Source organism: Oncorhynchus mykiss, chromosome 6 (genome assembly GCF_013265735.2).
Source record: "Oncorhynchus mykiss isolate Arlee chromosome 6, USDA_OmykA_1.1, whole genome shotgun sequence".
Classification (NCBI taxonomy): Eukaryota; Metazoa; Chordata; class Actinopteri; order Salmoniformes; family Salmonidae; genus Oncorhynchus; species Oncorhynchus mykiss.
Window position 1 is genome coordinate 18164529 of NC_048570.1, and position 24039 is coordinate 18188567.

Genomic DNA, 24039 nt, shown 5'->3' on the forward strand with positions numbered 1-24039 from the left:
CCTGAGACAACACATGCTAGCAACTCCAAAGTATCCTACTACTGGCTGTATTCATTTCAAACTCACCGCTCTGCACCGGTGGGTAGCCGTGCATGCAACAAGGAAGAGTGCAGCAATGCACTGCCGCTCTCACGGTCGCAGAAGGGCAGGGAGGGGGACTTTTGTTTTAAAGATTCATGCGTTTTATGAGAAATCATCTAGGTTGATAGTTGCGCCACCAATCATAAGGACACTTTTTTCATAGGAGGACAAATGAGCAGGTGCTCTAGCACCCATAGGGCTCTAGCTGTGCATGTGCCCACTGCTAGCTGATAACTGTGTGATCAATCTCCAAGGAAAGGCTCTTCCTCCCCGACTACAACAGGAGAGTATCCTGACTTTTAACAGACCTGGAAGTAAGAGCTTTCCCTTTACCTCATATACCATGGTGGCTGTTAGTGTTAGCTCCCCCCACGTTCTACTATGCTGTCCCAGGTTTTACACCAAGCTGTCACACAAATGTGTCTGTGTGCAGAGATCACAGGATGGAGATGGAGGGCGATGGGAGGGGGAAAGGGAAGGCGTGAGGCGAGGACTTGCTCAGGCAGGTCACCGGGGAGTAATTAGCCTCTATCATCATGGTCAAATATTCAAGTCGCCTAGGCAAGAGCGCCGGGGAAATATCAAGTGTTAGTCACGCCCGTCCCTTCTTCCTGTTCTCCTCACCAAAATAGCTATTATTCCCTTCCCTTCACATTGCTGTGACAGAGATAGTAACCATAGAATTAGGAAATAGAATACTAATTTAATAGGATCTTTATTTAGTCATCCAATTGTTAATGAAGCCGAGCTTTAAAGGTGTATCTTTCTCAAAGTGGTCATGAAGTAGCCTGAGTGCCAATCTGTTTCTGCACTCTTATCAACTCGTTATGGAATTGCCATACCATTTCAATAAGGATATAGCAAGAGCGCAGAAACAGACTGCCCAGGGTAGGCATGATGTTGGCATTCAATAATTAATATAAGCCAATAGTGTGGTTGGCCATATTTAGAATGTGTTGAGTGTGTCGTAGTGCTGAGAATTCCTGGTCAGTGGCAACACAGACACTCTGAGTCCCCTAATGTGTTCTGTTGCCACAGATACGGGGCTGATTAGGGGTCATTACTCCAGTAGCTGTAATTACCTTTTAAATAAGAGTGCCTCCTGTGTCGAAAGTGGACAGGGTCCAGCCACTCGTTTCCTTTAAGTGTTTATTTGACACAAAGGATATTGCTTTGGTTGCATGGCTCCCGGGGTTATGTTAGGCCAAAGTACCGCAAAGCCAAGGAGGTTTCACCCTCTGGAAATGCTGATTTCTTTTCAATATTGGAGTGTATTTTCTAGTAGTTTGAAAGACGAGGGTCACCCTATTGAGACATCTTTGTCACGGAATTACATTTCTCGCCACCTCCTCCATGCTTCATGGTGGGAACCACACATACGGAGATCATCCATTCAGATTACATAGTTTTATGTACTCTGATTGCTCCGTTTTTATTTAGATTTTAGTACATGATAAGTATAGTTTAGTTATTCAGTGCAATAATGGACATGGTATGGAAATTATTTTGACATAGGCTAGGTTATAGCTGTATTGTACTGCCGGTGGGCAAAGTTGGTTGAAAGTACATCACAGGCAGAGAAATATTCTCCCTCCACTGCTTTCTTTCTCAGTGCTGGTGCACTCCATCAGCAGGGGTTTCCATGACAACCACGGGGTTAGTCCTTAGAGAGAGAGAGCTCAAATGTCAAAACCGCTCAAGGCACTGCCACGTAGGCCTTATAGAAAGATGTGTCTGTTTGTGTGTATGTGTGCATACGGTGCGTGTGTGCACTAGTGTTTACTGGATAAGCTCTTGGCTTAGGAAAATATAATTATGTTTATGGATAACGTAATAAAAATGATTGGCTTATTTGAGTCACTTTCATAACAGCCTCAAGCTGCAGAGCTTGGTCTGAAGTGTCCATCATATGGCTCAGTCACAATTACACAGAAGCTAAGTACTATAATATGCAGATTCTCTATGGGTGTTGAGAGATTTTTATTTAGGACCATGTATCATATTTTTTACAACACAGTATGATGGTAGATGTGTTTTTTTAGAATGTGAATTCCCTTCTATTGACACTACATTTGTGTGCATCACAGGAGGTTGGTGGCACCTTAATTGGGGAGGACCAACTCTGGCGGCTCATAGTAATGGCTGGAACTTAATAAATGTAATGGTATTGAACTCATCAAACATGTAGTTTCCATGTGTTTAATATCATTCCATTCACTCCATTCCAGACATTATGAGCCGTCCTCCCCTCAGCAGCTTTCTGTGGTGTGCATTCATCATCGAATGTCATATAATGTATTGTAACTTGTAACTCACCACCAGCATCATACAGTGATATTACATTTTTAATGAAGTTGAATGAAATATTAAAATGCAGAACATAATGGTGACAAGTTTCAGTGAACTCTCAAATTGTTTCTCATCTATATTTTGAAATGTACTATTATTTCTGTGCCTATTTGTGTGTGTGTGTGTGTGCAGCTGCGGTGGAGGCGTGCGTTCTCCATGGGCTTAAGCGGCGAGCTGCGGGATTCCTGCGTAGCAACAAGATAGCAGCGCTCTTCATGAAGGTGGGGAAGAGCTTCGCCCCGGCAGAGGAGCTGTGCAGAAAGGCTCAGGAGCTGGAACAGATCACGGAGAGCAAGTGAGAGCACACACACCTTTGTACAGACACAAACACACCACCGAATCCCTGTACAGACAGACCATAGCACTCAAAAGCAAAGAGCTGTTACTGTATATTACTGCTAACAAATCCTAAACATGATTTATGTCATACACAACAACAACAACTCTACTCACACATAATTATAGTTTACTGATGCAATGCTGGTGTAACATAAGAAATGATCACTGGTAGAAAATAACCAAAAGGTAACCTCTGAGTTCCTCCCTCCCTCCCTCTCCCCTGTTTCTACATTGCAGACGGAACCAAAGTTTGCCCAACCAGGATAGCTTACGGATACTGTCCAGGCTGCCCAGCCTCAGCCCGCAGGTGGTCAGAAACCTTTGGATCCGCACGGCCCTCATCGAGAAGGTGCTGGACAAGATCGTGCTCTACCTCGTGGAGAACAGCAGGTGAGTCACAGGAGGGTGAAATGGCATGGTCACCTGCGGGGAGGAGGCAAAGGAAATCCAGAAATGCATGGCTCACCTCCATAACGTTTTTATGTTCCAGTAAATTCTATGAAAAAGAGGCCATTCTGATGGATCCGGTGGACGGACCCATTCTGGCCTCTTTGTTAGGTAATGATTCCACATGGTTAAGCTTTTATTCATAAACATCTCATCTCAGACAATATACCAGTGTAGTAGGGGATTTCCTCTCACACGGGGCACCAATTTATGTCAGTGATTCTCCTCACACTGGGCACCGATGCGTCTTTTCACGCTATTGTTCTGTACTCTGGCAGTGGGGCCCTGTGCCTTGGAGTACACAAAGATGAAGACGGCGGACCACTTCTGGACAGACCCCTCGGCCGACGAGCTGGTCCAGAGACACCGCATCCACAGTGGCCACTGCAGACAGGACTCCCCCACCAAGAGGCCTGCTCTCTGTGTAAGTTTCCTGGGAAGGGTAGGGGTTCTAAATAATGTACCACTACTCTACCAAACTCCTCCAAATAAGATTGAACATGACCACATTATCCCCTGGTATACATTTCTCTATTGATTATTTCATATCTTTCTTTTGCTGACACTGCACACTATTAGCTCAAACGTAGCGGGGATATCCGTGACCAATCCTGTCATTGAAGCCTCCCCCAGCCTCTCTCTTTCAGTAGTAGAAGACCTGCTGTTGTCAATGCATTAAGGAGCACATTGTGTCCCGTGGGAGAGGACAGAGTGTATTTTCTGGAACTACTCTTCACATTATCATTGACCCCTGCAGCTAGAAACATCTCGCCATGTAGCACCATTCTCATTCTACATTGACAACTGAGAGCTGTTTATTGCAGCACTGTATCTTTTGTACCCTAGAGGCAAACATAATGGGCTTTGTCATCAGAAACAGAGTGGCAAATGGTTTCCCATTTCATTTTTCTTCAATCAACCAAACACATTTCTGATGTTACATCGTTTGAGCCAGTGTAGCAGCCTGAAATCAAATACATGGCTGAAAGGGTTTCTAAGAGCTGTATAAGCTGGGTAACATTATAATACTTGATTAGCCGTTGCTAATTCATTCCCAGTGGATGATCATTGTGGTTAACTGTATGGAATTAACTAAATGTGCTCAATGGTGGATGAACAATATGGCATCATACATTAATTTTGCACCAGTGATGTGTGAAACTAACTGGCCAATATATGGAAGTTGGCTGGACGGATGGGAGGGTGGATTGAGATGGGGTAAAAACAAACACACTGTCTGTGTTTCCAGATCCAGAAGAGGCATTCCAGTAACAGCATGGAGGAGCGGCCCTCACCTTCAGCCCGGGACTACGTGGAATCCCTGCACCAGAACAACAGAGCCACCCTGCTGTTTGGAAAGAACAACGTGCTGGTGCAGCCGGTAAACAATTCATCCTCCTCCCATCTCTAGGAGGCTCGCCAGTTTGAGTGTGTCAAGAACTGCAACGCTGTTGGGTTTTTCATGCTTAACAATTTCCTGTGTCTATCAAGAATGGTCCATCACCCAAAGGACATCCAGTCAACTTGACACAACTGTGGGAAGCATTGGAGTCAACATTGGCTAGGCGAACTGGGACTGAGGGCAAAAGGGGCTGCAACTCAATATTAGGAAGGTGTTCCTAAGGTTTTGTACACTTAGTGTATCTATAGAGAGATTCGCCATATCGCGCTTTCTGTGGAAGATGATCTCTCAGTGCCCCAACTCCTCCATATTTATGATAGCATTCAGAAACTCAAATATTCAGTGAAAGCAATTATGCCAGTTGTTAACCTTTCTCGGGCAGCGACAACATTCCGCTGAAAAGGTGCGAAATTCAAAAATATTTTTTTTAAATATGTAACTTTCACACATTAACAAGTTCAATACAGCAAATGAAAGATAAACATCTTGTTAATCTACCCATTGTGTCCGATTTCAAAAGTGCTTTACAGCGAAAGCACAACATATGATTATGTTAGGTCAGAGTCAAGTCACAAAAATACACACAGCCATTTTCCAGCCAAAGAGAGGAGTCACAAAAATCAGAAATATAGATAAAATGAATCACTAACCTTTGATGATCTTCATCAGATGACACTCATAGGACATCATGCTACACAATACATGTATGTTTTGTTCGATAATGTGCATATTTATATCCAAAATCTCAGTTTACATTGGCGCGTTACGTGCAGTAATGTTTTGATTCCAAAACATCCGGTGATTTTGCAGAAATACTCATAATAAACATTAATTCACAGAATTAAAGATAGACTTCTCCTTAAGTTCTTGGTGACAGGGGGCAGTATGAAATGCATGCCCAAATTCAACTGCCTGCTACTCATCCCCAGAAGATAAGATATGCATATTATTAGTATATTTGGATAGAAAACACTCTGAAGTTTCTAAAACTGTTTGAATCATGTCTGTGAGTATAACATAACTTATTTAACAGGCGAAACCCCGAGGACAAAACAGATTTTTGTTTTTTGAGGTCACTCTCTTTCAAATGGTTTTCATTGGGAATCCAGATGTCTAAGGGACCTTCTTGCAGATCCTACCGCTTCCACTGGATGTCACCAGTCTTTAGAAATTGGTTGAGGTTTTTCCTTTGTGTAATGAAGAAGTAGCCCTGTTCAAAACGAGGGTCACTTCAAGTGTACTGTTAGATAGAGGCGCATGACCAGAAAGCTAGATACAGTTTGTTTTCCTCCTGTATTGAACACAGATCATCCCGTCTTCAATTTTATCGATTGTTTACGTAAAAAAAATACCTAAAGTTGTATTACAAAAGTAGTTTGAAATGTTTTGGCAAAGTTTACAGGTAACCTTTGAGATATTTTTTTGTCACGTTGCACACGTTGGAACCAGTGTTTTTCTGGATCAAACGCGCCAAATAAATTGACATTTTGGATATATACCGACGGAATGAGTCGAACAAAAGGACCATTTGTGATGTTTATGGGACATATTGGAGTGCCAACAAAAGAAGCTCGTCAAAGGTAAGGCATGATTTATATTTTTATTTCTGTGTTTTGTGTCGCGCCTGCAGGGTTGAAATGTGCTTCTCTCTCTTTGTTTACGGAGGTGTACCCTCAGATAATAGCATCGTTTGCTTTCGCCAAAAAGCCTTTTTGAAATCTGACATGTTGGCTGGATTCACAACAAGTTTAATTTCGTATCTTACATGTGTAATTTCATGAAAGTTAGATTTTTATAGTAATTTATTTGAATTTGGCGCTCTGCATTTTCACTGGCTTTTGGCCAGGTGGACTAGCGTCCCACATATCCCAGAGAAGTTAATGCAACCGCTGTGTCAGATTTCAAAGAAACTTTACGGAAAAAGCATAATCTGAGGACGGCGCTCAGAACCCAAAACAGCCAGATGAATATCCACCATTTTGGAGTCAACAAAGTTAGAAATGACACCATAAATAGTCACTTACCTTTGATGATCTTCATCAGAAGGCACTCCCAGGAATCCCAGTTCGACAACAAATGACTGATTTGTTCCATAAAGTCCATCATTTATGTCCAAATAGCCACTTGTTGTTAGCATGTTCAGCCTAGTAATCGATCTTCATGAGGCGCAGGCACTTCGTCCAGACAAAAACTCGAAAGGTTCCGTTACAGTCCTTTAGAAACATGTCAAACAATGTATGGAATCAATCTTTAGGATGTTTTTAACATAAAACATCAATAATGTTCCAACCGGAGAATTCCTTTGTCTGAAGAAAAGCACTGGAATGAGAGGTAACTCTGCCGGGAGCGAGCGTCATGAGGCCAAGGCACTCTGAGACCAAGGCCACTGACTCAAAGAGGTCTCATGAGCCCCTCCTTTATCGTAGAATCCTCATTCACGTTTCTAAAGACGGTTGACATCTAGTGGAAGCCGTAGGAAGTGCAACTTTATCCATTTCTCAATGTGTATTCGGTAGGCCAAGCTTTGAAAAACTACAAACCTCACATGTCCCACTTCCTGGTTGGATTTTTCTCAGGTTTTTGCCTGCCATATGAGTTCTGTTATACTCACAGACATCATTCAAACAGTTTTAGAAACTTCAGAGTGTTTTCTATCCAATAGTAATAATAATATGCATATATTAGCATCTGGGACAGAGTAGGAGGCAGTTTACGCTATTCATCCAAAAGTGAAAATGCTGCCCCCTATCCCAAAAAGGTTAACACCACAACACAGTAGACCTATTTGGAGACACACTGTGAATGCCAATCTGTAAAATCCGGAACAGCTCGGTAGGATCTTATCTCCTGTTTTTGTAGCATAAGGCAGTTTGAAGTATATGGTGTCAAATCCGATTCAAAAGTCGAACGGGCGCAGGATGGATCATCATTGCGCGAGCAAACACTTGAGTGGAGAAAGAAGAAATGTGGTCGAACGAGCAGAGGAAGGGTCCCACGAGCGCAGGCCAGCATGGTGCGCGCAAGTTAAACATTTTTATGTCACCTTTATTTAACCAGGTAGGCCAGTAGAGAACAGGTTCTCATTTACAACTGCGACCTGGCCAAGATAAAGCAAAGCAGTGCGACCCAAACAACACAGAGTTACACATGGGATTAACAAACGTACAGTCAATAACACAATAGAAACATATATATACAGTGTGTGCAAATGGAGTAAGATTAGGGAGGTAAGGCAATAAATAGGCCATAGTGGTGATATAATTACAATTTAGCATTAGCACTGGAGTGATAGATGTGCAGAAGATGAATGTGCAGTTAGAGATACTGGGGTGAAAGGAGCAAAAAATAAATACCAATATGGGGATGAGGTAGTTGGGTGGGCTATTTACAGATGGGCTGTGTACAGGTACAATGATCAGTAAGCTGCTCTAACAGCTGATGCTTAAAGTTAGTGAGGGAGATATAAGACTCCAGCTTCAGTGATTTTTGCAATTCGTTCCAGTCATTGGCAGCAGAGAACTGGAAGGAAAGGCAGCCAAAGGGGTGTTGGCTTTAGGGATGACCAGTGAAATATACCTGCTGGAGCATGTGCTACTGGTGGGTTCTGCTCTGGTGACCAGTGAGCTGAGATAAGGCGCAGCTTTACCTAGCAAAGACTTATAGATAACCTGGAGCCAGTGGGTTTGGCGACGAATATGAAGCAAGGGCCAGCCAACGAGAGCATACAACTCGCAGTGGTGGGTGGTATATGGGGCTTTGGTGACAAAACGGATGGCACTGTGATAGACTGTATCCAATTTGCTGAGTAGAGTGTTGGAGGCTATTTTGTAAATGACATCATCAAAGTCAAGTATCGGTAGGATAGTCAGTTTTACGAGTGTATGCTTGGCAGCATGAGTGAAGGATGCTTTGTTACGAAATAGGAAGCCGATTCTAGATTTAATTTTGGATTGGAGATGCTTAATGTATACAGAATGGTGTCGTCTGCGTAGAGGTGGAGCAGAGAATCACCAGCAGCAAGAGCGACATCATTGATGTATGCAGAGAAAAGAGTCAGCCCGAGAATTTTGACACCTGAAGAAATACATACTACATGTCAAAGACTGCACTTTCACAAATACACGCGTCCCCATATGGATGTCTTTTCTCTCTCTCACATCAACTTTCCAGTTTCCTCTCCAAAATCCATTTTGCTCTCGCAACTACTAACTATAATTGTACAATAGGTATAATTCTAGCCAATGAACATAACCTGTAGCAGTCTACTGAAACGCAATTGGTCAAGTTTTTGGACCAATCACGTATTGACTGCTCTCTAATCTGATGTTTTAGCATAGAGATGAAAGGGGATGGTGAAAGGTGAACGATGTCTGACAATGAAGAGGTAAGTTCCATAGTTTTTCATTAGAGAAACTTGCTAACCAACTAGCTAGCTAATTAACTATGAGTTCAATATTGAAATTAAGTTAGTAGTTATTTGATCTTCTGTTATTAAAGCAGGCTATTGATGAAGCAAGCTATGTTAACATCAGCTAGCTAGCAAGCTAACTAGCTAACGGTAGCTAGCTAGCTAGCTATCTAACATTTAACCATGTGGTTTAACTACTGGACCAGTGTCCCGAAATCGGGAGAGTTGCTGCTCAATATGCGATATTTGACTAGAATGGCGTTGTAAACAAAAGCCAACTTTTTGGGACATAGACATGTCTTATATGGTCAGAAAGCTTAAATGATTGATAATCTAACTGCAGTGTCTAATTTACAGTAGCTATTACAGTGAAAAAATACCATCTATTGTTTGAGGATAGTGCACAACAACAAAACACTTTTATCAAGGCAACTGCTTTGATACATTCACCTGATGGTATATAATGTACTTACATTCAGTAATCTTGCTCTGATTTGTCATCCTGAGGGTTCCAGAGATAAAATGTAGCATTGTTTACATTTGATCAAATCATTTATTATACCCTAACACGATCCATGTTGTGTACAGTGTTTCGCATGAATTCCGACTCTTTCAACTTGCAACAAAACAATCTATGAAATCTAAACAGCTAAACTTTGTTTCACCCGGTCAAATTCAGTTTTTGTGCAATCTTCAGACACTCTAGAAGGCAACCAAACTTTGTTTCATCATTCTACATTACGTATTGGCTACACAACATGTCTAATAGCCCACAAAGGACAGCCATCATAACGCACCAATGAGACTCTTGGACCAAGAGACCAATGAGTCTCTTGGTCCAATGACCACCTATCGTTTTGAAACATAGCTAGTTAGATAGCCAATGCTCTGGGCTTTACATGAGTATGTGATGGCCCTTTGTTGGAGTAATGGCCATTGTCATATGACTGCGCGCAATGCGATTCATTCTACATTGAAAATCTACAGGACACAGGGGAGTTTACGTTACGCAGTGCTCGCTTTCTTCTACAAAGTTTTCTCAAACATAAAAAGTCCAATATGGCTACTAACAGTATAAACTTCAAGTATACACATTTGGACGAGATTATTGCAGAAATTGACCGGGAGAGTGACATGAGGAGTCCTGCGCATAAGAAAGATTGGAAGGAGAAGGTAACCTTGTTTTTTTAAATCAGTATGTAAAATATGTTTTTGCTTCTCGTGCTAATCCAGTTTTTTAAATGGTTTCATATTCATTTAAGATTTTTGTCTTTGATTTATATACAGTGGGGCAAAATAGTATTTAGTCAGCCACCAATTGTGCAAGTTCTCCCCCTTAACAAGATGAGAGAGGCCTGTAATTTTCATCATAGGTACACTTCAACTATAACAGACAAAATGAGGAAAAAAAATCCAGAAAATCACATTGTAGGATTTTTTATGAATTTATTTGGAAATTATGGTGGAAAATAAGTATTTGGTCAATAACAAAAGTTTATCTCAATACTTTGTTATATACCCTTTGTTGGCAATGACAGAGGTCAAACGTTTTCTGTAAGTCTTTCACACACTGTTGCTGGTATTTTGGCCCATTCCTCCATGCAGATCTCCTCTAGAGCAGTGATGTTTTGGGGCTGTTGCTGGGCAACACGGACTTTCAACTCCCCCCAAAGATTTTCTATGGGGTTGAGATCTGGAGACTGGCTAGGCCACTCCTACGAAGCCACTCCTTCGTTGCCCGGGCGGTGTGTTTGGGATCATTGTCATGCTGAAAGACCCAGCCACGTTTCATCTTCAATGCCCTTGCTGATGGAAGGAGCTTTTCACTCAAAATCTCACGATACATGGCCCCATTCATTCTTTCCTTTACACGGATCAGTCGTCCTGGTCCCTTTGCAGAAAAACAGCCCCAAAGCATGATGTTTCCACCCCCATGCTTCACAGTAGGTATGGTGTTCTTTGCATGCAACTCAGCATTCTTTGTCCTCCAAACACGACGAGTTGAGTTTTTACCAAAAAGTTATATTTTGGTTTCATCTGACCATATGACATTCTTCCAATCTTCTTCTGGATCATCCAAATGCTCTCTAGCAAACTTCAGACGGGCCTGGACATGTACTGGCTTAAGCAGGGTGACACGTCTGGCACTGAAGGATTTGAGTCCCTGGCGGCGTAGTGTGTTACTGATGGTAGGCTTTGTTACTTTGGTCCCAGCTCTCTGCAGGTCATTCACTAGGTCCCCCCGTGTGGTTCTGGGATTTTTGCTCACCGTTCTTGTGATCACCGTTCTTGTGACCACGGGGTGAGATCTTGCTTGGAGCCCCAGATCAAGGGAGATTATCAGGGGTCTTGTATGTCTTCCATTTCCTAATAATTGCTTCCACAGTTGATTTCTTCAAACCAAGCTGCTTACCTATTGCAGATTCCGTCTTCCCAGCCTGGTGCAGGTCTACAATTTTGTTTCTGGTGTACTTTGACAGCTCTTTAGCTTGGCCATAGTGGAGTTTGGAGTGTGACTGTTTGAGGTTGTGGAAAGGTATCTTTTATACTGATAACAAGTTCAAACAGGTGGCATTAATATAGGTAACGAGTGGAGGACAGAGGAGCCTCTTAAAGAAGAAGTTACAGGTCTGTGAGAGCCAGAAATCTTGCTTGTTTGTAGGGGACCAAAAACGTATTTTCCACCATAATTTGCAAATAAATTCATAAAAAATCCTACAATGTGAGTTTCTGGATTTTTTTTTCTCATTTTGTCTGTCATAGTTGAAGTGTACCTATGATGAAAATCTCTCATCTTTTTAAGTGGGAGAACTTGCACAATTGGTGGCTGACTAAATACTTTTTTGCCCCACTGTATATGTATATAACGTGATGCATACAATATATTAGTACAGTCTATGCGTCTTATTGCCTATTGATGCACATATTTCATTATAGTGATTGTGTTCCCCATACTTATATATATATATATATATATACAGTGCCTTGCGAAAGTATTCGGCCCCCTTGAACTTTGCGACCTTTTGCCACATTTCAGGCTTCAAACATAAAGATATAAAACTGTATTTTTTTGTGAAGAATCAACAACAAGTGGGACACAATCATGAAGTGGAACGACATTTATTGGATATTTCAAACTTTTTTAACAAATCAAAAACTGAAAAATTGGGCGTGCAAAATTATTCAGCCCCTTTACTTTCAGTGCAGCAAACTCTCTCCAGAAGTTCAGTGAGGATCTCTGAATGATCCAATGTTGACCTAAATTACTAATGATGATAAATACAATCCACCGGTGTGTAATCAAGTCTCCGTATAAATGCACCTGCACTGTGATAGTCTCAGAGGTCCGTTAAAAGCGCAGAGAGCATCATGAAGAACAAGGAACACACCAGGCAGGTCCGAGATACTGTTGTGAAGAAGTTTAAAGGCGGATTTGGATACAAAAATATTTCCCAAGCTTTAAACATCCCAAGGAGCACTGTGCAAGCGATAATATTGAAATGGAAGGTGTATCAGACCACTGTAAATCTACCAAGACCTGGCCATCCCTCTAAACTTTCAGCTCATACAAGGAGAAGACTGATCAGAGATGCAGCCAAGAGGCCCATGATCACTCTGGATGAACTGCAGAGATCTACAGCTGAGGTGGGAGACTCTGTCCATAGGACAACAATCAGTCGTATATTGCACAAATCTGGCCTTTATGGAGGAGTGGCAAGAAGAAAGCCATTTCTTAAAGATACCCACAAAAAGTGTTGTTTAAAGTTTGCCACAAGCCACCTGGGAGACACACCAAACATGTGGAAGAAGGTGCTCTGGTCAGATGAAACCAAAATTGAACTTTTTGGCAACAATGCAAAACGTTATGTTTGGCGTAACAGCAACACAGCTGAACACACCATCCCCACTGTCAAACATGGTGGTGGCAGCATCATGGTTTGGGCCTGCTTTTCTTCAGCAGGGACAGGGAAGATGGTTAAAATTGATGGGAAGATGGATGGAGCCAAATACAGGACCATTCTGGAAGAAAACCTGATGGAGTCTGCAAAAGACCTGAGACTGGGACGGAGATTTGTCTTCCAACAAGACAATGATCCAAAACATAAAGCAAAATCTACAATGGAATGGTTCAAAAATAAACATATCCAGGTGTTAGAATGGCCAAGTCAAAGTCCAGACCTGAATCCAATTGAGAATCTGTGGAAAGAACTGAAAACTGCTGTTCACAAATGCTCTCCATCCAACCTCACTGAGCTCGAGCTGTTTTGCAAGGAGGAATGGGAAAAAATTTCAGTCTCTCGATGTGCAAAACTGATAGAGACATACCCCAAGCGACTTACAGCTGTAATCGCAGCAAAAGGTGGCGCTACAAAGTATTAACTTAAGGGGGCTGAATAATTTTGCACGCCCAATTTTTCAGTTTTTGATTTGTTCAAAAAGTTTGAAATATCCAATAAATGTCGTTGTCTTCATGATTGTGTCCCACTTGTTGTTGATTCTTCACAAAAAAAATACAGTTTTATATCTTTATGTTTGAAGCCTGAAATGTGGCAAAAGGTCGCAAAGTTCAAGGGGGCCGAATACTTTCGCAAGGCACTGTACATATACACACTACTGTTCAAAAGTTTGGGGTCACTTAGAAAACAAACACATTTTGTCTATTAAAATAAGATCATATTGATCAGAAATACAGTGTCGACATTGTTAATGTTGTAAATGACTATTGTAGCTGGAAACGGCAGGTTTTTTTAATGGAATATCTACATAGGCGTACAGAGGCCCATTATCACAACCATCACTATTGTGTTCCAATGGCACGTTGTTTTTGCTAATCCGAGTTTATAATTTTAAAAGGCTAATTGATCATTAGAAAACCCATTTTCAATTATGTTAGAACAGCTGAAAACTGTTGTCCTGATTAATTAAGCAATACAACTGGCCTTCTTTAGACTAGTTGAGTATCTGAAGCATCAGAATTTGTGGGTTCAATAAATGGCCAGAAACAAATCATTTCTTTCTTCTGAAACTCGTCAGTCTATTCTTGTTCTGAGAAATGAAGGCTAATCCATGCGAGAAACTAAATATCTCATTCAACGCTGTGTACACAGTACTACTCCCTTCACAGAACAGCGCAAACTGACTCTAACCAGAATAGAAAGAGGAGTGGGAGGCCCCGGTGCACAACTGAGCAAGAGGACAAGTACATTAGAGTGTCTAGTTTGAGAAACAGACGCCTCACAAGTCCTCAACTGGCAGCTTCATGAAATAGTACCCGCAAAACACCAGTCTCAATGTCAACGGTGAAGAGGCGACTCCGGGATGCTGTCCAGTGTCTGTGTTATTTTGCCCATCTTAATCTGTTCTTTTTATTGCCCAGTCTGAGATATGGCTTTTTCTTTTCAACTCTGCCTAGAAGGCCAGCATCCCCGAGTTGCCTCTTCAATGTTGCCGTTGAGACTGGTGTTTTGCGGGTACTATTTAATGAAGCTGCCAGTTGAGGACATGTGAGGCGTCTGTTTCTCAAACTAGACACTCTAATGTGCTTGTCCTCAGCCATTTCCAGCTTCAAAAGTCAGTTACAACATTAACAATGTCTACACTGTATTTCTGAACAATTTAATGTTACTGTAATGGACAAAAAATGTGCTTTTCTTTCAAAAACAAGGACATTTCTAAGTGACTCCAAACATTTGAATGGTAGTATATATATATATATATATATATATATATATAGTTGAAGTCGAAAATGTACATACACTTAGGTTGGAGTCATTAAAACTTGTTTTTCAACCACTCCACAAATTTCTTGTAAACAAACTATAGTTTTGGCAAGTCGGTTAGGACATCTACTTTGCGCATGACACAAGTAATTTTTCCAACATTTGTTTACAGACAAATTATTTCACTTATAATTCACTGTATCACAATTCCAGTGGGTCAGAAGTTTACATAAACTAAGTTGACTGTGCCTTTAAACAGCTTGGAAAATTCCAGAAAATGATGTCATGGCTTTAGAAGCTTCTGATAGGCTAATTGACATAATTTAAGTCAATTGGAGGTGTACCTGTGGATGTATGTCAAGGCCTACCTTCAAACTCAGTGCCTCTTTGCTTGACATCATGGGAAAATCAAAAGAAATCAGCCAAGACCTCAAGACCAGACCTACACAAGTCTGGTTTGTCCTTGGGAGTATTTTCCAAATGCCTGAAGGTACCATGTTCATCTGCACAAATAGTATAAACACCATGGGACCACGCAGCCGTCATACAGCTCAAGAAGGAGACGCGTTCTGTCTCCTAGAGATGAACGTACTTTGGTGCGAAAAGTGCAAATCAATCCCAGAAAAACAGCAAAGGACCTTGTGAAGATGCTGGAGGAAACAGGTACAAAAGTATCTATATCCACAGTAAAACTAATCCTATATCGACATAACCTGAAAGGCCGCTCAGCAAGGAAGAAGCCACTGCTCCAAAACCGCCATAAAAGAGCCAGGTTTGCAACTGCACATGGGGACAAAGATCATACTTTTTGGAGAAATGTCCTCTGGTCTGATGACACAAAAATAGAACTGTTTGGCCATAATGACCATCGTTACATTTGGGGGAAGAAGGGGGAGTCTTGCAAGCCAAAGAACACCATCCCAACCGTGAAGCACGGGGTGGCAGCATCATGTTGTGGAGGTGCTTTGCTGCAGGAGGGACTGGTGCACTTCACAAAATAGATGGCATCATGAGGTAGGAAAATTATGTTGATGTATTGAAGCAACAAATCAAAACATCAGTCATGAAGTTAAAGCTTGGCGCAAATGGGTCTTCCAAATGGACAATGACCCCAAGCTAGTTCCAAAGTTGTGGCAAACTGGCTTAAGGACAACAAAGTCAAGGTATTGGAGTGGCCATTACAAAGCCCTATAAGCCTTACAAATCCTATAGAAAATTTGTGGGCAAAACTGAAAAAGCGTGTGTGAGCAAGCAGGCCTACAAACCTGACTCAGTTACACCAGCTCTGTCAGGAAAAATGGGCCAAAATTCACTCAACTTATTGTGGGAAGCTTGTGGAAAGATACCCAAAACGTTTGACTCAAGTTAAAAAGGCAATGCTACCAAATACTAATTGAGTGTATGTAAACTTCTGACCAACTGGGAATGTGATGAAAGAAATAAAAGCTGAAAGAAATCATTCTCTCTACTATTATTCTGACATTTCACATTCTTAAAATAAAGTGGTGATCCTAACTGACCTAAGACAGATAATTTTTACTAGGATTAAATGTCAGGAATTGTGAAAAACTGAGTTTAAATGTATTTGGCTAAGGTGTATGCAAACTTCCGACCTCAACTATATATACAGTGGGGAGAACAAGTATTTGAAACACTGCCAATTTTGCAAGTTTTCCAACTTACAAAGCATGTAGAGGTCTGTAATTTTTTTAGGCATAGGTACACTTCAACTGTGAGAGACAGAATCTAAAACAAAAATCCAGAAAATCACATTGTATGATTTTTAAGTAATTAATTTGCATTTTATTGCATGACATAAGTATTTGATCACCTACCAACCCGTAAGAATTCCGGCTCTCACAGACCTGTTCGTTTTTCTTTAAGAAGCCCTCCTGTTCTCCACTCATTACCTGTATTAACTGCACCTGTTTGAACTCGTTACCTGTATAAAAGACACCTGTCCACACACTCAATCAAACAGACTCCAACTTCTCCACAATGGCCAAGACCAGAGAGCTGTGTAAGGACATCAGCGATAAAATTGTAGACCTGCACAAGGCTGGGATGGGCTACAGGACAATAGGCAAGCAGCTTGGTGAGAAGGTAACAACTGTTGGCACAATTATTAGAAAATGGAAGAAGTTCAAGATGACGGTCAATCACCCTCGGTCTGGGGCTCCATGCAAGATCTCACCTCGTGGGGCATCAAAGATCATGAGGAAGGTGAGGGGATGAGCCCAGAACTACACGGCAGGACCTGGTCAATGACCTGAAGAGAGCTGGGACCACAGTCTCAAAGAAAACCATTAGTAACACACTACGCCATCATGGATTAGAATCCTGCAGCGCATGTCCTGCTCAAGCCAGCGCATGTCCAGGCCCGTCTGAAGTTTGCCAATAACCATCTGGATGATCCAGAGGAGGAATGGGAGAAGGTCATGTGGTCTGATGAGACAAAAATAGAGCTTTTTGGTCTAAACTCCACTTGCTGTGTTTGGAGGAAGAAGGATGAGTACAACCCCAAGAACACCATCCCAACCGTGAAGCATGGAGATGGAAACATCATTCTTTGGGGATGCTTTTCTGCAAAGGGGACAGGACGACTGCACCGTATTGAGGGGAGGATGGATGGGGCCATGTATCGCGAGATCTTGGCCAACAACCTCCTTCCCTCAGTAAGAGCATTGAAGATAGGTCGTGGCTGGGTCTTCCAGCATGACAACGACCCGAAACACACAGCCAGGACAACTAAGGAGTGGCTCCGTAAGAAGCATCTCAAGGTCCTGGAGTGGCCTAGCCAGTCTCCAGACCTGAACCCAATAAAAAATATTTGAAGGGAGCTGAAAGTCCATATTGCCCAGCGACAGCCCCGAAACCTGAAGGATCTGGAGAAGGTCTGTATGGAGGAGTGGGCCAAAATCCCTGCTGCAGTGTGTGCAAACCTGGTCAAGAACTACAGGAAACGTATGATCTCTGTAATTGCAAACAAAGGTTTCTGTACCAAATATTAAGTTATGCTTTTCTGATGTATCAAATAGTTATGTCATGCAATAAAATGCAAATGAATTACTTAAAAATCATACAATGTGATTTTCTGGATTTTTGTTTTATATTCTGTCTCTCACAGTTCAAGTGTACCTATGATAAAAATTACAGACCTCTACATGCTTTGTAAGTAGGAAACCTGCAAAATCGGCAGTGTATCAAATACTTGTTCTGCCCACTGAATATATATATTTATTTTATAGATGTGTTGTATATTTGATGTATTGATGCAGTGCTCATCCCCTGCTAAAATAAAGGTTCAATAAAATAAGTAATAGTAAGCTTGAGTTCTAACTGATTTTTAAAAATCCTCAATAGTGGTAGAGAGTAAGATGACCTGTGGGAGCCAACTTCAAAGACACCTCATTCAAGTCCTTCCTCCACTCATTCAAATGTAGGAACTGGTTTCTCCAGTCAGACCCCTCTGCTGTCTCTGGCTCCACACCCACCCCCGTCCCGGCCATCTAGAGGTGTGAAGGTTAGTACCTTTTATGTACGGAAGCTAATGATCCATCATGTATGACATTCCTGGGAGTATGTTAACTTTAATTTTGTATTACCATAGCATTTTTATATGTTCTCTATAGTTATGTACTTTGAAATTGATCAATTGACCATTTCGGCCACTTGGGTACATTTGGGCAAACTCGTGAGGAGCACCTGGGAGACTTGATACAAACTTTGCACACCCAATGCTGTCCCCTTGTGGACAATGTCTAAATGACACCTATATTCCTTGGTCAATGTATGGCCTTTATTTTGCATTTCAAAGATGATGCAAAAAAAATAATAGAAAATGGATGTTTTTTGTTTTTATCTTTTACTAGATCTAATGTGTTATATGTTCCTACATTAATTTCACATTTCCACAAACTTCAAAGTGTTTCCTTTTAAATAGTATCAAGAATATGCATATCTTTGCTTCAGGTCCTGAGCTACAGGCAGTTAGATTTGGGTATGTCATTTTAGGCGGAAATTGAGATGGAGGGTTTAAGCCTTAAGAATTTTTAACCAAAGCCAAGGTAGTTTATTTTTCTATACTGTCTCTGGTTTAACCTGTCTAGGACTGCGGAACCCCCCCGCGACAGCCAGTGAAAGTGCAGGACGCCAAATTCAAAACAACAAAAATCTCATAATTAACATTCCTCAAGCATACAAGTATTTTACACCATTTTAAAGATACAATTCTCCTTAATCCAACCACAGTGTCTGATTTCAAAAATAATTTACAGTGAAAGCACCACAAACGATTATGTAAGGTCACCACCAAGCCACAGAAAAACTCAGCCATTTTTTCCAGCCAAAGAGAAGTCACAAAAAGCAGAAATAGAGATCAAATGAATCACTAACCTTTGATGATCTTCATCAGATGACACTCATAGGAATTCATGTTACACAATACATGTATGTTTTGTTTGAGAAAGGTCATATTTAAATAAAAAAATCGGAGTTTACATTGGCACGTTACGTTCAGTAGTTCTAAAACATGCGGTGTTATTGCAGAGAGCCACGTCAATTTACAGAAATACTCATAAACATTGATAAAGATACGACTATTATACAAGGAACTTTAGATAAACTTCTCCCTAATGCAACCACTGTGTCAGATTTTAAAAAAACTTTACGGAGAAAGCAAACCATGCAATAATCTGAGTATAGCCTTTAGACAACAAAGCAGGCAACTTTACTTTAAGACATGAAGGTCAGTCAATGCGGAACATTTCAAGAACTTTGAAAGTTTCTTCAAGTGCCGTTGCAAAAATCCATCAAGCACTATGGTGATACTGGCTCTCATGACGACCGCCACAGGAAAGGAAGACCCAGAGTTACCTCTGCTGCAGAGGATAAATTCATTAGAGTTAACTGCTCCTCAGATTGCAGCCCAAATAAATGCTTCACAGAGTTCACGTAACAGCCACATCTCAACATCAACTGTTCAGAGGAGACTGCATGAATCAGGCCTTCATGGTTGAATTGTTGCAAAGAAACCACTACTAAAGGACACCAATAAGAATAAGAGACTTGCTTGGGCCAAGAAACACGAGCAATGGACATTAGACCGGTGGAAATCTATCCTTTGGTCTGATGAGTCCAAATTTGAGATTTTTGGTTCCAACTACCGTATCTTTGTGAAAGACGCAGAGTAGGTGAACGGATGATCGCTGCATGTGTGGTTCCCACAGTGAATGTAGGAGGAGGTGTGATGGTGTGGGTGTGCTTTGCTGGTGACTGTCAGTGATTTATTTAGAATTCAAGGCTCATTTAACCAGTATGGCTACCACAGCATTCTGCAGCGATACGCCATCCCATCTGGTTTGCGCTTAGTGGGACGATCATTTATTTTTCAACAGGACAATGACCCAACACACCTCCAGGCTGTGTAAGGGCAATTTGACCAAGATGGAGAGTGATGTAGTGCTGCATCAGATGACCTGGCCTCCACAATCACCCGACCTCAACCCAATTGAGATGGTTTGGGATGAGTTGGATCGCTGAGTGAAGGAAAAGAAGCCAACAAGTGCTCAGCATATGCGGGAACTCCTTCAAGACCGTTGGAAAAGCATTCCAGGTGAAGCTGGTTGAGAGAATGCAAAGAGTGTGCAAAGAGTGTGCAAAGTTGTCATCAAGGCAAAGGGTGGCTACTTTGAAGAATCTAAAATCAGTTACTACATGATTCCATATGTGTTATTTCAAAGTGTTGATGTCTTCACTATTATTCTACAATGTAGAAAATAGTAAAAATAAAGAAAACCTTTGAATGACTAGTACTGTACATTTTAAAGTGAAAAAGTGCTCAGAATCACTCTGTACCGTGGAATTTCCCTACTGCTCGGCTCAGTCCAGTTTCCACATCCTGTGTTATCATTTATTTGGCAACATTCTTTTCCATATTTGCATATTTTGATATAGCCACAGCAGTCTTAAAATGGACTGTTACCTTGAATGCAACATTTAAGATGTTAAAACATTTAAACTCCAATTGAACTCTGGGACATTTCCTGACATCTTATTTTCCTCTCTCTCTCACTCCAGTTGTTCTCAGGAGACGGGTCAGTGTGTGTAGAGAACACATTTGATGAGGTAGAGTCAGGTTTCTACTCAGGAGACAGGTCAGTGTGTGTAGAGAACACATTTGACCAGGTAGAGTCAGGCTTCTACTCAGGAGACAGGTCAGTGTGTGTAGAGAGAACACATTTGACCAGGTAGAGTCAGGCTTCTACTTCATCGCCTTGGACCACTACACCAACGAGGCAGAGGACACCAAGTTTGGAACAGTGAGTAACCAACTCATCTTATGATTTACACATCGCACCGCCTTCCTCACACTTCAGTGCCCTACTTTTGTTTATCTTTTTACCAATGTCTATGGATTGTACAAGGGTTTTAAGTTGGGACTTGGACTCCATATTACATTTAATTATATCTCCTGTATTGTTCTGCCCTCTATATATATTGTGCTAATGCACCACTGTAAGAACCTGGAGATCTTCACTGGTTCTGAGGGAGATGATGTGGCCACAAACAGTGCCTGGGACATCTTCCAGTGCTACCACTGTCTGGAGAACAGCCAGAGGGTGGTCAAGACATCTGACTGGAGAACAGCCAGAGGGTGGTCAAGACATCGGACTGGAGAACAGCCAGGTGGTCAAGACATCTGCTGCTACTTCATCTTAATTGTGTCAGCTCTGCTGCACCTGAGCGCTAAAGGTATGGCACCACACTCCCAACAGTCCTGTATGCTTAAACATATTTGTATACTCATTGATGTGTTTCTTAAAGTGGCAATCAGCAGTTGAAACAATAACAAAGCGTCCACCCAGCCCCTGTTTTGGTAAAAAGCTGAGTGATGGGGCTGGAGAAATGTAACCGCTCAAATTCATAGACAGAGCTATGGGTGCATAGGACTGACCATTGTGCCTCCTAAAACCCTATTGGAGGAACGACCCAAGGTTTGTCGCCTCAGACATCCTCCAACGGGTTTTGAGAAGGATGCGAGTAGAGAGGAAGTCAGGAGTTGAGCAGAGATTAATTGCGACAGAGCTCATGTCATTGTTTTAGGTGGAATCTGATGTTGAATGATACATTTATTCTGTTTGCACGTATATCTTTGTTCTACTTGTGCTCTTTCCACAGGTGGCTCTGGCTTGCTGATAACATCTGATCTGATGAGACTCTTTATGCAGTTTGACTGATTTTATTCAATAAAGCTTCCAATGCCAAATTGAAATCATTTGAGATTCTGTAATTGATAGACAAGTAGTAGTAGTTCCCAATCCCAATAGTAGTAGTTCCCAATCACATAATGACTATAAAACAAATGTTTTCCTCAGTTCACTGTTTGGTGACTGCATGGTGTTGTTTTGTCCTCAGTCCTCCTTTGAATGCTGTGTGTACTGATTCAGTTCTAAACGTCCATCATCGAGTCCATCCTCACCTCCTCCATCACTGCAACGGATTGTCCGGTCTGCTGAGAGGGTCATTGGTTGCAACCTGCGTTCCATCAAGGTCTTTCATGACTCCAGGGCAAGGAAGCGTGCAGGAAAGATCATCGCCGACCCCTTCCACCCCATCTTCCAAAGACTCCCCTCTGGCAAACGGTTCAGGTCATTCACAAACAAAACCTCCCACCACCTGAACAGTTTCTTCCCCGTGCCGTGGCCCTCACCAACCGTCCACCGGGTCCATGATGATCCTCTCATCCATGGACTTCACACTCTGCATTATTCATTCACGACTATGCACCTTGCACTATCATCCCATAACTGAGCATTGCTCTTTGCACATCTCTTACATGCAGAATTTAGAACGTTGATTATTTAGAACGTCAATTATTTAGCGTTCATAGTGTACATACTGTATCTTTCAGAGTCAGATTCCTATACATGCAAATGTATTTGGAATTTAAAGCTGATTCTGACATGTTAACCTGAGTTTAGCTGGTTTATCATGCAAGTTTACGTTCTATTATTTGGGACTGGTTATGTACTGGATGAACTGTAGCAGGTAGCAGATTCTCCCCTTTGTGTCTTCATGTAATTCAAAATACACTGTGTGTATCCTTGAGCTTAATACCCTAAATATTGGCTCCTGCCTGCAATTAGTGGACTCGTTTTGTGGTGTTTGCTAGAGCTGACTGTCTGCTTTTCATTTTACAGACGAACGTTGCTGACTAACAAGTAATTAGCTAGCTAACTTTAGTACGTAGATTCCACTCAACTCAAGGTATAGCATACCTATGATAATGTGTTTCCCAGTTAATTTGGTTATCAAGCTGCTGGGCTTCTCATTTGGCGCTTACTGCTCAAACCGGTTAGCTAGCTAAGCAGACTGCCCTATAGTGCATCACAAACAGAAGGCTCGAAATAGCCAATCACAACACTGGACTGGCCAATGGCAGGAATTTGTTTGTTCGTCCATCACTCCAGTAAAAGTGACAAATCTAAGGTTTTAGACTCGCCTTTAAGCCTACCCAAGGAACGCACTCGAGGGACCCGTCCTCTGGTCTGTCGACCACAATTCTTCTCTCTCAGTGTTTGCTCGCGCAATAATGTTTCTTCTTGCTTGCGCGTGTTCGACTTTTGAATCGGATTTGACACCATACAGGTACACCCCCTGGACAGGAAACTAGTCAATCGCAGGGCCTAACCCCAAGTAGAGACACGTCACGTCCCATTTTTTATAGTCTTTGGTATTGGGCCGGGGATCGAAATCCCAACCTTCCAATCTCATGGCAGACATTCTAACTACAAGGCCACTGAGTTGGTGAAACTGTAAAAAACATTCAAAATAAGAGAGGGAAAAATTCCTTTCAATATTGCCTCTGTATACTCTTATTAACAGTTATTAGTTATTAATGAATAGTGTGTCTATAATCTTCTTCTTTTTTAAATCTCGTGCCAATATCAGTTCTTTTTAAGTCTTGGTTCCAATATTTTATATTTTTTCCTAAGAGATTGTCAGTTGGATATGATCTCTGCAAGGTTTTGTATATCTAACCTATCATATGAATATCCTTTTCTGACTCAAATTGGATTCCCTCAGATTGCTCTGATGTCCAAAACATTTAAACTAGAAATGTATTGATATGAAACTATTAAGTTGAATTTATTTTAAGATATCTACATTGGCCAGTCCAAAATTGCTTTTTATTTCTGTCATGGAAATAAATGTATTTCCTATTACCAAGTCATTTATGGTTTCTATGCTTTTAGTTTTCCATGTAGAACAATTTATCAGAGATTTCTGAT

General features: G+C 41.5%; 1 protein-coding gene and 1 long non-coding RNA gene across 5 annotated transcripts in view; both read left to right on the plus strand.

Annotated features, from left to right (window-relative positions):
- The window catches only part of LOC110525371 (small G protein signaling modulator 1), a 77898-nt gene that overhangs the window by 16250 nt on the left and 37609 nt on the right, over positions 1–24039 (plus strand). For all 4 annotated transcript variants that reach the window (XM_036979501.1, XM_036979503.1, XM_036979502.1 and 1 more), the window contains exons 4-8: positions 2563–2725; positions 3007–3159; positions 3260–3327; positions 3495–3640; positions 4466–4597. In XM_036979501.1, the coding sequence (XP_036835396.1) occupies positions 2563–2725; positions 3007–3159; positions 3260–3327; positions 3495–3640; positions 4466–4597 (662 nt within the window). The remainder of the gene's footprint in view (positions 1–2562; positions 2726–3006; positions 3160–3259; positions 3328–3494; positions 3641–4465; positions 4598–24039) is intronic.
- Positions 17943–22049, plus strand: LOC110525372. Its single transcript, XR_002473749.2, has 3 exons — positions 17943–18269; positions 20825–21499; positions 21926–22049. It is a non-coding gene; the product is annotated as an uncharacterized LOC110525372 (long non-coding RNA).